Source organism: Mustelus asterias, chromosome 15, assembly GCF_964213995.1.
Source record: "Mustelus asterias chromosome 15, sMusAst1.hap1.1, whole genome shotgun sequence".
NCBI lineage: Eukaryota > Metazoa > Chordata > Chondrichthyes > Carcharhiniformes > Triakidae > Mustelus > Mustelus asterias.
In genome coordinates, this window is record NC_135815.1 from 17,005,124 (window position 1) to 17,017,925 (window position 12,802).

General features: G+C 40.3%; 1 protein-coding gene across 6 annotated transcripts in view; it reads right to left on the reverse strand.

Annotated features, from left to right (window-relative positions):
• The window catches only part of birc6 (baculoviral IAP repeat containing 6), a 219,442-nt gene that overhangs the window by 136,296 nt on the left and 70,344 nt on the right, over positions 1-12,802 (reverse strand). For 5 of the 6 annotated variants that reach the window (XM_078229564.1, XM_078229567.1, XM_078229565.1 and 2 more), the window contains exons 17-25: positions 12,053-12,192; positions 10,939-11,100; positions 10,533-10,664; positions 10,222-10,319; positions 7,717-7,864; positions 4,566-4,699; positions 1,953-2,087; positions 1,371-1,558; positions 688-1,005 (exon numbers count right to left, since the gene is read on the reverse strand). In XM_078229564.1, coding sequence (XP_078085690.1) covers positions 688-1,005; positions 1,371-1,558; positions 1,953-2,087; positions 4,566-4,699; positions 7,717-7,864; positions 10,222-10,319; positions 10,533-10,664; positions 10,939-11,100; positions 12,053-12,192 — 1,455 coding nt within the window. The remainder of the gene's footprint in view (positions 1-687; positions 1,006-1,370; positions 1,559-1,952; positions 2,088-4,565; positions 4,700-7,716; positions 7,865-10,221; positions 10,320-10,532; positions 10,665-10,938; positions 11,101-12,052; positions 12,193-12,802) is intronic. The other variant, XM_078229569.1, reaches the window with a different exon arrangement.

Below are 12,802 nucleotides of genomic sequence, written 5' to 3' on the forward strand. Positions count from 1 at the left end.
AATGATAGAGGCAGAAACCCTCATAGCAAAAAGTACTTGGATATGCACATATGGCTATGGGCCAAGAGCTGGAAAGCAAGATTAGGCGAGATGGCTACTTGGCAAGTAATGTGGACATGATGGACCAAATGGCCTCCTTCCATGCTGTAAATATCTATAATTTTTATTTTTTCTTCCGAAATCCACTACTTTTCAGCTCTCTACATCCAAATACAAATTTAACAAAAAGGAACAAAGTGGGCCCAGCACAACCCGCAGCTCACATTCTCCAATTGAAGCAGCACCTGCTAACACTAATCACTTGTTTCTTATCCAACAAATTTCTCCCCATGCTGTTACACACCAATGCTGATAAGAAACTTCTAGCAAAACATCTTGGAACGCCTTGAGAATCAACGGGCTTGCCCCAAGACTGGAAATCCTGCCCCCAGGTCAACGGACCTTTGCATGGTCCGTGTCCTGCCCACTACGATTTCCATGGTGGGCGGGACAGAAAAATTCCACCCCATGTCTGAATCTTGCTCATTGAGCTAATTTGACTACAAAGGGCGGGGTTTTTTTTTAAAAAAAGTTAATTGGAACCGTAAGCAATTGGTTTTTAACAGATTTTAAAAACCCACTTATATTTAAATAGGCACAGCAATTTTAGAAAAGTAATAAATTAGTGTGACACCCCCCCAAACATACCGTTTTGGACTTGTTGGTATTTTTTGAATGAATGGCCACAGTGACGGGATGAGGATCAATAACTGAGCCAGGAAAGAGCTGTGCTAACTCTGCACTGATTGCTGCAGAGACTGTCTCATTGGGTGGCGTTAATGGTGGAGTCATGAACAGTGGCGTTGTTTTAGGAGTGGGAGGAATGACATCGGCAGGATGTATGAAAAAACCAGTTGCTGTGGAGGCACTAGAAGTCACCGAGTTGTGAATAGGTCCGACTCCAGGTGCTGCCGCTGCTGCTGCCGCTGCCGTAGTCTGATGCAACTTGGCTTCCAGCTTGGCTTTCTGTTATATTTAAAAAGAAGAGTGGTCCATTAAACTACCTTATTGCAGCTTGTGCGGTTGCCAATTATAAGTTAGAAAAAACACAGAAAAATGAGATTTGGTCTTTAGGATCTGAGCTTTGTGTAAAGCAACTAACCCTGCTATTATCTATCCTAACACTAGGTTTTCCCTTGACCAATGGTAATGCAAAACTAAATATTCACATTTCAGTTGTGCATCAAAATGGTGCTAGACCTATTACGATTGTATACAAGTTTGAAGGCAACATATTTAAATCCATAAGGAGGATCAGGCAAAATCAGGGCCACCAAATTTTAGTCACGGTTTCTGTAATTGACAAATAGAATTAAAACCTCCCTGCTCACCTGCTGCTGAAGTTTTAACAATTGCTGTTGTTTCTCCTGCAGGACCTGTAGCTGTTGTTCTGCTGAGGCCATAGCATGGGAGAGGGACTGAAGGGCCACTTGAGCTGCTGAACTCAGTGCAGTAGAGGCTTCTCCTACTGTACCAGTTGTAAGCCCACCCACTGCTGTGGTAAGTCCAAAGCCAGTCACTAGACAGTCAGAAAGCAGAAACGAATCACAGTTAAAATACAATAATGATTCAGTGTTTGACCTGAAAGATACATTACATATTTAAAAAGTGTTACATGTGCATATGGTTTTAAGTTTCTGCTCAAATGTCCTCTAAGGGCCCACTGTGCACTTTCTCACCCATTGAATACAAAACAATCCAATTCTGTCAGCTTCTACGGGTCATTTATCCCAATAGAAACCACTTACGCCTGCACACATTTTGGGACATTTACTGGCACATGGGAAAGTAACAGTTCTTTTTGGCAATCCTTTTTAAAAAAGGGTGGTAAGGCAACTGGTTACACAAAATAAGTGTCCAGGTTCCAAAGAAATGACCATCATCTCTCCATCGTTTGGCATTTCTCAACTTACTTGCATCATCTCTCTCCACTCTTGTGCCATCACTTGTTGAAATGCAGCTGAAGTGCAGAGGTTCCACTTCCAGGAGGCCTGTCAGAGCTGTAAAACTTCCCTCTGCTGCAGCACAACTGCTCATTTTCCCATTCCCTGCAGAAGGAAACATATTTACATTAACTCCCTTACATTTAGTGTACTTGCAGCACGCTGAAGAATAGACAGGTGGGGAAGAGGAGGAACAGAAAAAATAAAATCGGACAGTGGGGGTGAAAGGGGTAACATCAGATAGAAACACTTAAAATTAGAATGAAATATCAAATTTGACTAGTAAGTTTTACAGTATAAAATGACAACCATATCTTTGATGAAGAAATCTACCTATCATAGTCTTTAACTAAATATTTGCAGATATCGTGGTCAAAACTACTGGAATCTTTACCTCAATAATGTCAGGTTCAAATTCTAAAAAGGTAGTGTATTGACAGGGATACTTGAATCAATACAAAGCTGAATATGCTAGAACTTTGCGATGCCCAGACAGCAAACTTTAAATGCATTAAGGACCTAGATCCAGATAGTTTAATTTGAACATTTAAAATAGCACACTTTTTGTCCACACAATTATGGACTGTGTGGACAGAAAGATATGCGGGTTAGGTGCATTGGCCATGCTCAATTGACCCTTAATGTCCGGGGATGGGTAGTTAGAGGGGTTAGCAGGGTAAATGTGTGGGGTGGCGGGGGTAGGGTCTGGGTGGGATTGCTATCAGTGCAGACCCGATGGGCCGAATAGCCTCCTTCTGCATTGCAGGGCTTCTATGATTTTATGATGAATTATCTCGATATGTGTTGCTCGGTGAATGTGCACACACAATGCTTATCACCGAATATAACTTGTGCAGATTGTTGGTATGCATAAAGAGCAACAAATGACAACACAAATTATGGATCCTCGTAACTCTCCATATTACAAAAACTATAACCTGAAGCAGTGCTGTAATACACTGGGGCTGCTGTTGCTATAAAATCTGCCTCGTCTATAGTGCAAGGCAAGACTTGATTATATCAGCTCGATCAGACACACCATTGCAATTTCAATTCGCAGAGGCACAATTTGCCCTATGGCTTTTGTGGGAGGAAAGAGAGAGAAAGATCCATAGGCCTAAATCTTCCGATTCGGGTCATACGCTCTGTTTCTGACCCCGGTCAGACAACAAGCTATCCAATTAGCTTCCTCTTCCTTTTCTGTCCAATCTTCCGATGGAAGATTCAGTGCAGCAAACCATGAAGAGAGGGGTGGAAAGAATCTGCACAGAAGCCACACCCTCCTTTATGGCACAAGCTGTTGTATTGTGTTAAGAGTTTAAATATCGCAAAGTTTCTCAGTGTGTTGGCATGTGGGTGTATGTGCAAGTGGGGAAGGGGGGGGGGGGGGGGGGGGGGGGGGGTAGAATGGCAGTTGGACAGGGTAGCAGCCGAGTAGGGTGGTGGAGTCTCAGGGAAATAAGTTGGAACTCTCAAAGTCAGAGATATTTTCAGAGAGTCCCAGGGAGCAGGGGACTTCAAACCTCCTGCACAATTCCCACAGAATCATTGCGTTGGGACTCAAGTGCCCCAAAGCTCACCTTGGGGAGTACATCAAGTTTCCAATCATCTGGGGACCAAAAGATCTGCTCACACAGATCTCCATCACTCATGCAAAAATCCCATTACTGATTCTAAAAGCAAGCATGCCTGCATCTCAGATAAATTGGCATACATGCCACTGATGTTCATGGAACAACAGCTGAACAACTACTTTTAAAGTATGAAAAGCTTTCTTCAACACGGGAGTACTGCCTCACAGCGCTGAATCAGAAAAGCAACAATGATGAGTATAAAGGTGTGGAGATGCCGGCGTTGGACTGGGGTAAACACAGTAAGAAGTTTAACAACACCAGGTTAAAGTCCAACAGGTTTATTTGGTAGCAAAAGCCACACAAGCTTTCGGAGCTCTTAGCCCCTTCTTCAGGTGAGAGAAGGGGCTAAGAGCTCCGAAAGCTTGTGTGGCTTTTGCTACCAAATAAACCTGTTGGACTTTAACCTGGTGTTGTTAAACTTCTTACTGAGTATAAAAGGTGACAGCACTACACAGAAGGGCACAAAATTAAGTTAACCAAGCCAGCAGGCAGCACAATCTCATTCTATCTGGTCTTCTGCATAAAGAGGAAGATCATCATAGTGTGGAGGAACCTCAATGTTCCAGCTGATCTTTTCTTTCCCATCAATTTCATAGGCTTGGAATCTTAATTCAATAAACCAAAGTTTGCATTCTGTCTCAATTCCTGAAACCAAATAGGCTGAGGAAAAAGAGTGTGATCAAGTGGAGCTTTTCTGTACATCAATACTTCTCTCCACATGCATTTTATATTGCCAGCCAACAAGATATTGCTGGAACAGTAGCTACTATGAACTTCCTTGAACAGTGTATTGAGCAAATCACAAACTCAACAGAACTTCAGCAATATCAACATTGAAACTCTATGGTGATTGGGAAATTAACTAATCAGCACAGTACAGGAAAATATTGCCACTAGAATCAAAGTAGCATTTAATGGCTTCAATAGACTACCTCCTCTGCACTCTCACCTGATAATACATCAGAAAGGTCGATTTCATCAGACTGCACACACGTGCTGCTATTATAGGCATTTTTGCAGGATGAACCACCCATTTCTAAATCGAACAGAACTGGATCAAAAGGGGAGCTGTACAAACCATACCTGAAAATTGAAAATAGGGTAAGTACCAAATATAATCAACCAGGAGAAAAATTAAACCGAAAACACCTACTAAAATCAGTGACTAAAAAATTTATAGTACCTTCATATCCATTTAATTAAGCTAGCGTCCAACTATCAAGAGTACTTTAAATTATGGTAAACATTTGAAATCAGTAAAACAGTACTTTTTTTTTCCCACTAACATTATGTTTCCATTTGGATGCTGAGCACTAATCCAATTTATTGGATTTGCAAATATAAAAGCCAGAAAACTCTTTCATTGCTTTGTATTAAGTTGGCTGATTTTAGGCAGAGCAGTGGAAAGAACTAGAATTTGCCTCAGTGCCACTAGGCTAAAAGGTGAGGCAGAATTTTGAACCATCCCAGGATCGGTTTCCTGACTGCTACCCAGTGCCTGCTGTTTCCAAGTGTGAATATAAAAGGCAGTTACACAATTACAAGGTTTGCCTCCTATGTGATTATGCTGACAACGTTGGGGGACCTGATCAGTCATAAAATACCCACAGTGCAGGAGGCCATTCGGCCCATCAAGCCTGGACCGGCAACAATCCCACCCAGGCCCTATCCCCATAACCTCATATTTACCCTGCTAATCCCCTTGACACGAATGGGCAATTTAGCATGGCCAATCCACCTGACCCACAAATCTTTGGACTGTCATGACACTCATGATCGTACTGAATGGCAGAACAGGCTCAGTGGGCCAATGGTGCGCTTCTGCCCCTATTTCTTGTGACCCATAATGTCTGGAATCTCATGTGAAGAATGGAGGGGATACCAAAGGACGACCAAGTATCACTGCAAGAAAAGGAGATTAGAAGAAAAGAAAACTGGCCAAACAAGCCTCCCATCAATAGCGTTTGTCCAGATGAATAATACAGCAAAATATTTGGTTCAGCATTTCTAATAACAATGCTGTGCATTAGCAGACCAAATTGGTGCCCCAGTCTGTTGTACAAGAATGGTGTAGGTCACAGACACTTGCCACGTTTCTCCATATGACAAACAAAAGGCCAGGTACTTACAGGGAAGGATGCATGCAAGTTGAGTACTTGGTTTGCCAACACACACAGCGTGGGGAACGTTTGAGACAGCTAAACAGCTCATACTTTCTACATCTACTTTATCTTAATCTCCATTATACCTGGTCAATAATAGGAATGAACGTCTATAATCAAGGATCAGTAAACTATTGGAAATTTGGCAAGTAATTTAACCGAGCCAATACTTGTGATACCTAATTCATCTCACTACTTCCCTGTAATCACCATTACTTCATCCTACTAATATACAGCCCGCAATGCCTTTCAGCTTGGAAGGACAAAATCGAGAGAAAAATTCAACATTCTAGCAAACAAAGTAAAATAAAAATCACTTACCACCATTGAGTAAATATTTTAGCTGTAAAATTGTAACCTGTATTACTCCTTTCTTTTGGGATTCCCTTCCCAATTAGTGCAATCGAGCAATTGCACCATAAACCAGAATCAATAAAATTGATTTTTTAAAATAGTTTATAGCCACAAATATCTTACCCCAAGGTTAACTAAACCTTGTAATAAAAGCACAAAAAGTAGATATTAGTATAAAATGTTTTAGTGCTGCAATATTTTAGTTTTATGGGAATTTACAATTAGTCTAAAATGTAGCCTTACAGTGCTGGATATTTAGCAAACTGGAACATTTAACAATGATATATTAGGTAGGCATAAGTAGATGGCAGCTGTTAATTAAACCAAAATAGTAAAGGAGCTTGTGAAAAATGAGAGTTCTGAAGGAAACACAGGATGGACATGAGACCAACAGTATAGTACAGGAATAACTCCAGGTTTACCTAAACACATCCCAATTTATTTCAAAAAGCTATGAAAAATATTCAGAATTTTAACTAACAGTCATTTTCAGTTCCTCCCTCAACATTTTTTTATGCTTTCACGGGACATTGCACATCCTTAATTGCCCACCGAGATGGTGCTGGTGAGTTGCCTTCTTGCAGTCTGTGTGTTGTAGATACACCAAAAGTATTATTAGGGATTAAGTTCCAGGATTTTGACCCAGCGGCAATGAAGGAACAGCAGTATAATTCTAAGATGTGAAGGTGCGTGGCTTGTAGGGGAATTTGCAGGCGGTGGTGTCCCCCATCTGTCTACTCCCCCTGTCCTTCTAGATGGTAGAGGTCACAGTTCACCATAAATTAGAAACATCAATAAAATTGATTTTCTTTTTAGAGATTATAGCTACAAACATCTTACTCCAAGCTAAATTAAACATTGTAATAAGAATGGTAGCACAGTGGTTAGCACTGCTGCTTCACAGCTCCAGGGACCTGGGTTCGATTCCCAGCTTGGGTCACTGTCTGTGTGGAGTTTGCACATTCTCCTCGTGTCTGCGTGGGTTTCCTCCGGGTGCTGTGGTTTCCTCCCACAGTCTAAAAATGTGCTGGTTAGGTTGATTGGCCATGCTAAAATTGCCCCTTAGTGTCCTGAGATGCTTAGGTTAGAGGGATTAGCGGGTAAATGTCTAGGGATAAGGGGGTATTGGCCTGGGTGGGATTGTGGTCGGTGCAGACTCGATAGGCCAGATGGCCTCTTTCTGCACTGTAGGGCTTCTATGATAAGAGCACAAAAATTAGATATTAGTACAAAATGTTTCTGTGCTGCAATATTAAGTAAAAGTAGAGTTTATTTATTAGTCACAAGTAGGCTTACATTCACACTGCAATGAAGTTATTATGAAAATCCCCTAGTCGCCACACTCCGGTGTCTGTTTGGGTACACGGAGGAAGACCCAACTTAACTCACATATCAAAGATTTTGTTTCACTTTTCTGGATTAACTTCATCTACTTAAAATTTTAGTTTTTTGCTAAACGGAAAAATCAACCTGAGAGTTGGAAATTCTCTTGGATCGGTAAACTTAGATTTATCATTTCAAGTAAAATTATCTCTGGTTACAAGACCAATTGACTTTGCTGTATGTCATATTCTTTTTGCTAACCTGGTCTGAAGTAAAGCTTCAAGGGGTGTGAGCCGGTCCTGAAGTTGTTTGGAAACAGCAGTGAGAAGAGATGCACAAACTGTGCTGCAGCCAGCCAGATCTTCATCCTTAACATAGTTGAGCAGTACAAAGTACCAGAACACAGAACCTGTCACCATCAGAAAGAAACAAGATTATTTTCAAAGCCAGAATACCCTTTTTTGGTGAACGCGAGCAGAGTAGTTGGTGTGAATGGCCTGCTTTAGTGCTGTAGATTCTATGTAATTCCATAAAATGCAGATTTAGTCATTCAGGATCTGACCATGGGCACCCCTATTCAGCCTTGGTGCATTTCAATCTGCACTAAACAGTCCAATTAGCAGACTACACAGATGGAACTCCAGGGCCAATTCTTCAGGGGGGTCAATTTAAAAATGCTTTGCATCAATGCAATTTCACCCCTTCCTACCCACTTTCCAAAACCAGACTGCATATAACAAGGAGAATAGAATGATGAATCATGCTGTCACCTTTAAATTAGTCTCAGCATGCTACTTAGAACATAGAACATTACAGTGCAGTACAGGCTCTTCGGCCCTCAATGTTGCGCCGACCAGTGAAACCAATCTAAAGCCCATCTAACCTACACTATTCCAATATCATCCATATGTTTATCCAACAACCATTTGAATGCTCTTAATGTTGACGAGTCTACTACTGCTGCAGGCAGGGCATTCCACGCCCTTACTACTCTCTGAGTAAAGAACCTACCTCTAACATCTGTCCTATATCTATCACCCCTCAATTTAAAGCTATGTCCCCTAGTGTTAGCCATCACCATCCGAGGAAAAAGGCTCTCACTATCTAATCCTCTGATCATCTTGAATGCCTCTATTAAGTCACCTCTTAACTTTCTTCTCTCTAACGAAAACAACCTCAAGCCCCTCAGCCTTTCCTCATACGATTTTCCCACCATACCAGGCAACATTCTGGTAAATCTCCTCTGCACCCTTTCCAACACTTCCACATCCTTAGATCAAATGTACATCTAAGTTGGAACATAGAACTTTACACTGGCAATTTAAAGCTAGACTGGAGCAGGTACCAAAAGCTTGTTTCAACTAAACTGCAAGTACAATCATCAAAGACAAAAACATTCAAGTAACAACATAAGTTGCGACACAAATACTGCCAATACTGAGGCGCAGAAGACCACACAATGACTTTCAAACTCAGCAAGGCAACATTCATGCAACAAAAATGCTATATGTTGCAATGCCAAACAAACCCAATTTTGAGGCTATATACAATAGAATAAATGGTATTATCGATGCTGAAATAAATTTTACAGTGAAGCATCCCACAAGTTATGAGCCAAGCTATTCCTATTAATAGTTTTAAAAATCTACACTGTGTAATGCAAATAATTAAAATACTGCAAAAAATATTAACATTGGAGAAGTTGTAGTCAGCACTAACACGGAGGAAGAGGATGAAGTTAATCAATATTACTCAATTACATGGTTAGACTGATTAGTCGTTAGTCACTGGAAAGGAATAAATGATTATTTCACTGCACCATCACCAGCTTTTCCCAGACCTACCCAAATTGCATAAACATGTGCCCCTTAACCAAAGCTCTCCTTGTGGGGAGACAGTGGCCTAGTGGTATTATCGCTAGACTATTAATCCAAAAACTCAGCTAATGTTCTGGGGACCTGGGTTCAAATCCTGACACGGCAGATGGTGGAATTTGAATTCAATTTTTTAAAAATCTGGAATTGAGAATCTACTGATAACCATGAAACCACTGTCTATTGTCGGAAAAAACGTCTGGTTCACTAATGTCCTTTAGGGAAGGAAATCTGCCATCCTGGTCATCTGGCCGACATGTGACCCCAGACCCACAGCAACGAGGTTGACTCTTACCTGCCCTCGGGGATGGGCAATAAATGCTGGCCAGCCAGTGATGCCCATGTCCCATGAATGAACTTTTAAAAGATGAATAAAAATATTTGATCCTGTCCCTACCCAAAAAAGATAGCATCCCAGGCAGAAAATTAAATAAGGATGACAAAAATAATCTTACAGTACAAAGCAGCATCGATATGCCCTGGCTCCCACTGTGCACTCTGAATATTCTCCATGTGCAGTGAGCAAAATATAAATATAAATATAGAACAGCAGGTTTAGGTTTTGATTTTCACGAGTACCACACAAATAATACTTTTTTGTTTAGAAAGAGAAGGCATGGCTCAAGATCTGTATAAATACTAAACTTTATTTTTGGTGGGTGAGGCAAAGAAAAACAACTTTTGACAGCACCCCTCGTGGCTTTTTAAAGCTCCTCCAACAATTATAAACTTAGCAGAGAGAGAGGATGAGAGTTACTTTGTGTCAAATGAATGAGCAGAACAGGAAGTGGTCATTAATGGAATTGTAAAATCATGCTATTGAGTGCAAACGACAGACTATACTTCTCATGCAGGAGTATATGGTTACCGATAGAAACAGAGTTTAACCTACCACCAGTTGCTGCTGCAGGCAAGTATGGCAAATTGTCAAGTAAAGCTTTCAATAGAGCTCCTCCAAATCCCAGTTGGCTTGGATCGGTTTTCCCATTACTGGAAAGGATGCAGAAAATCATTAAAAATATATTGTAAAAACAAAAGCATAATGATAATAAATCCAGCTTAAAAATTTTACTCACTACAACCTCAAGAAACAACAAAATGGTGGCTACCACTCAAACTAGTTACCTATTTGGTGTTGAATTACAGTTAGTGTTTCTTTAGAAAAAAAATTGCCAATGAACTATTTCATAGGATATTTCTGACCTGATGCAAAGCGCGAGGAACCGGGCACACTTGTGAGCTATACTTCGACCAACTTCAAAGAAGCAAACTCGCACAATATCAGAGAGCCTTTTCTTGGTTTTTGCGTGCAGACTTTCTTTGCCATCTCTAAAACTGTATTTGAAAAGTTCATAGAACACAAACACATCAAAACACATCCATGGATGGCAATATCTGATATTACAGGTTTCTATTTGCAGAACAGCAGTCAAGAACTCAACTGTTAAAGAACTATAGAGCAAACAGCATAGCTGCAATTCAGATCATAATTACCTACATTGCATAGGTGAAATAAAAAGTAGACATTGCTTACATGCACGTATTAACAAAGTGCTGCAAGGTGTACACACAAGTCCCAATTTACACACTGTTTCGCACTTCACCCTACCTGCACAGTCCATTTGCATGAACTCCTGCCAACCAGCAGAGAATATCTAACACAAGGCTCTGAGCATGTTCCGTGACAGGACCATCATCTGACTTCTTGCAGAGTGTATTAAGCAGCTTTTCATGAAACTCAGAGAACTGCAACATAGCGCACCGTTGCATCCTAAAAGACAAAATCAGCAATTACCCCAAGAAACCACACAGCAAAGAACACCTGAGGCATTTATTATAACCTTAATTTTACCACTTGCATCTTTGTTCAAACTTCTAAAATATATACGGTCCTTGTTCCTCGATTTGAGCAAAAAAAAAACAAACTGCTGGCATGCATTTTGCAATATTATGTACTATAGCAAGAGTGATGTACACATCCCTTCCTATCCCTCCTATGTGCAATTTAGATTTTCCAGCAGGAATCACCTCCAAAAGTTCAATCTACATGAACCTGTAAAAATAATGCCCTGGGAGGTTAAGCCGCACAAAATAGAGCTATACTGTACTTAATGCAAAACCAAATCAGTGTGAAACAACATCTGTGACATATTCATGCACTCATAACTTTGTTATACTTGGTATTATATTGCTTGTTTGTTGATGGGGAGGAAAAGAATTGTATCATTGTTGATGCACTTTTAATGTTAAATGTTAATGTTAAATAAAATCTCAAAGTTAATATCTTTCCTTCAAAACCCAAGATCAAAAACTGTGCACTCTAATGGTCCCGAAATAGAAAATATTGGTCGAAACTGTAGGTATTCTCAAGTTATATTTCAGTAAACAACGAACATCACAAATTTCAGTTAGTGATTAACCCGAAAACATCTGTTGCATTGTTTGAGGTGCCAAATCCAATGGGAGTGATATTTAATCGTTATTTTGGAGCAGGTTTTTCTATGCAAATTTAAATATTTCACAGTCATTTGAAAGGTTTTCTCTCTTCTCTCTTTCTCCACCTCCCCCATCCCCTCATTCTATAGTTAAGTAACCTGCTTATCTTTTTAAAAGCATCTGCAATAATGTAGAATTGAGCAGTCAGAAGTCAAGAAAGAAAGCAGGAACAAAGTCATTAGATTTTCAAGCTTCATTCAAAAAGCCAATAAAAATCCAGAAATCACCTTTCTTTTGGGATGCAAGTTTTCTTGAATCTTCGAATAGTGACAGAAACTTCTTGCAGCAGATCACAGCCTTTAAGATTGTCAGGTTTCTTGGAGGAGGAGCTGCCAGTATCAGAAGCCTTTGAGGTGGATGGTTTTTCCTGTTAAAATAAAAACATTAGGCTTACAAGCACAGAGAAGCTAACAGTGAATTTTCACATTCTAAAGCAGGGCTTTCCACTGACGTCACACAGAACAATCAATTGAGGTTGCGAGTTCCAAGACAGCATTGGCAGCTGGGGAGCAAAGACTCATATTTGACAGCCCTGTGATAGGCAGGAAGGCCCCTTTAAATGCGGGTGTTTATTTGCCAGTGGGCAAGGCACAATGAAGTGAACTGTGAGGCCTAATCTCTGCCACTGTTATAACACGAAGGTTGATCCCCTTTTTAGATGTAACGCCGACTCCCCCAAAGAGGAATACCTCACCTCGCAATCTCTTAAAAGTGTGTGGGAAGGTGAACTGTCCTTCAGTAATTTTTACTGGTTAACTAACAGAAATACCTGACATTCACTTTAAGATGAGCACTTAACAATTTATTTATTTAACTAACAGGGAACTTTAACTAAACAAGTAACATATCGAATAAAGTAAGATTCTACTGGAATGCTGTTAAAATAAATACAATATCCATTCATTAACCAAAAAAAGTAATAATAGAATTTAGTCACTCTCAAAAAATATACAACCAGGTTTTGAGTCTTTCCGAAA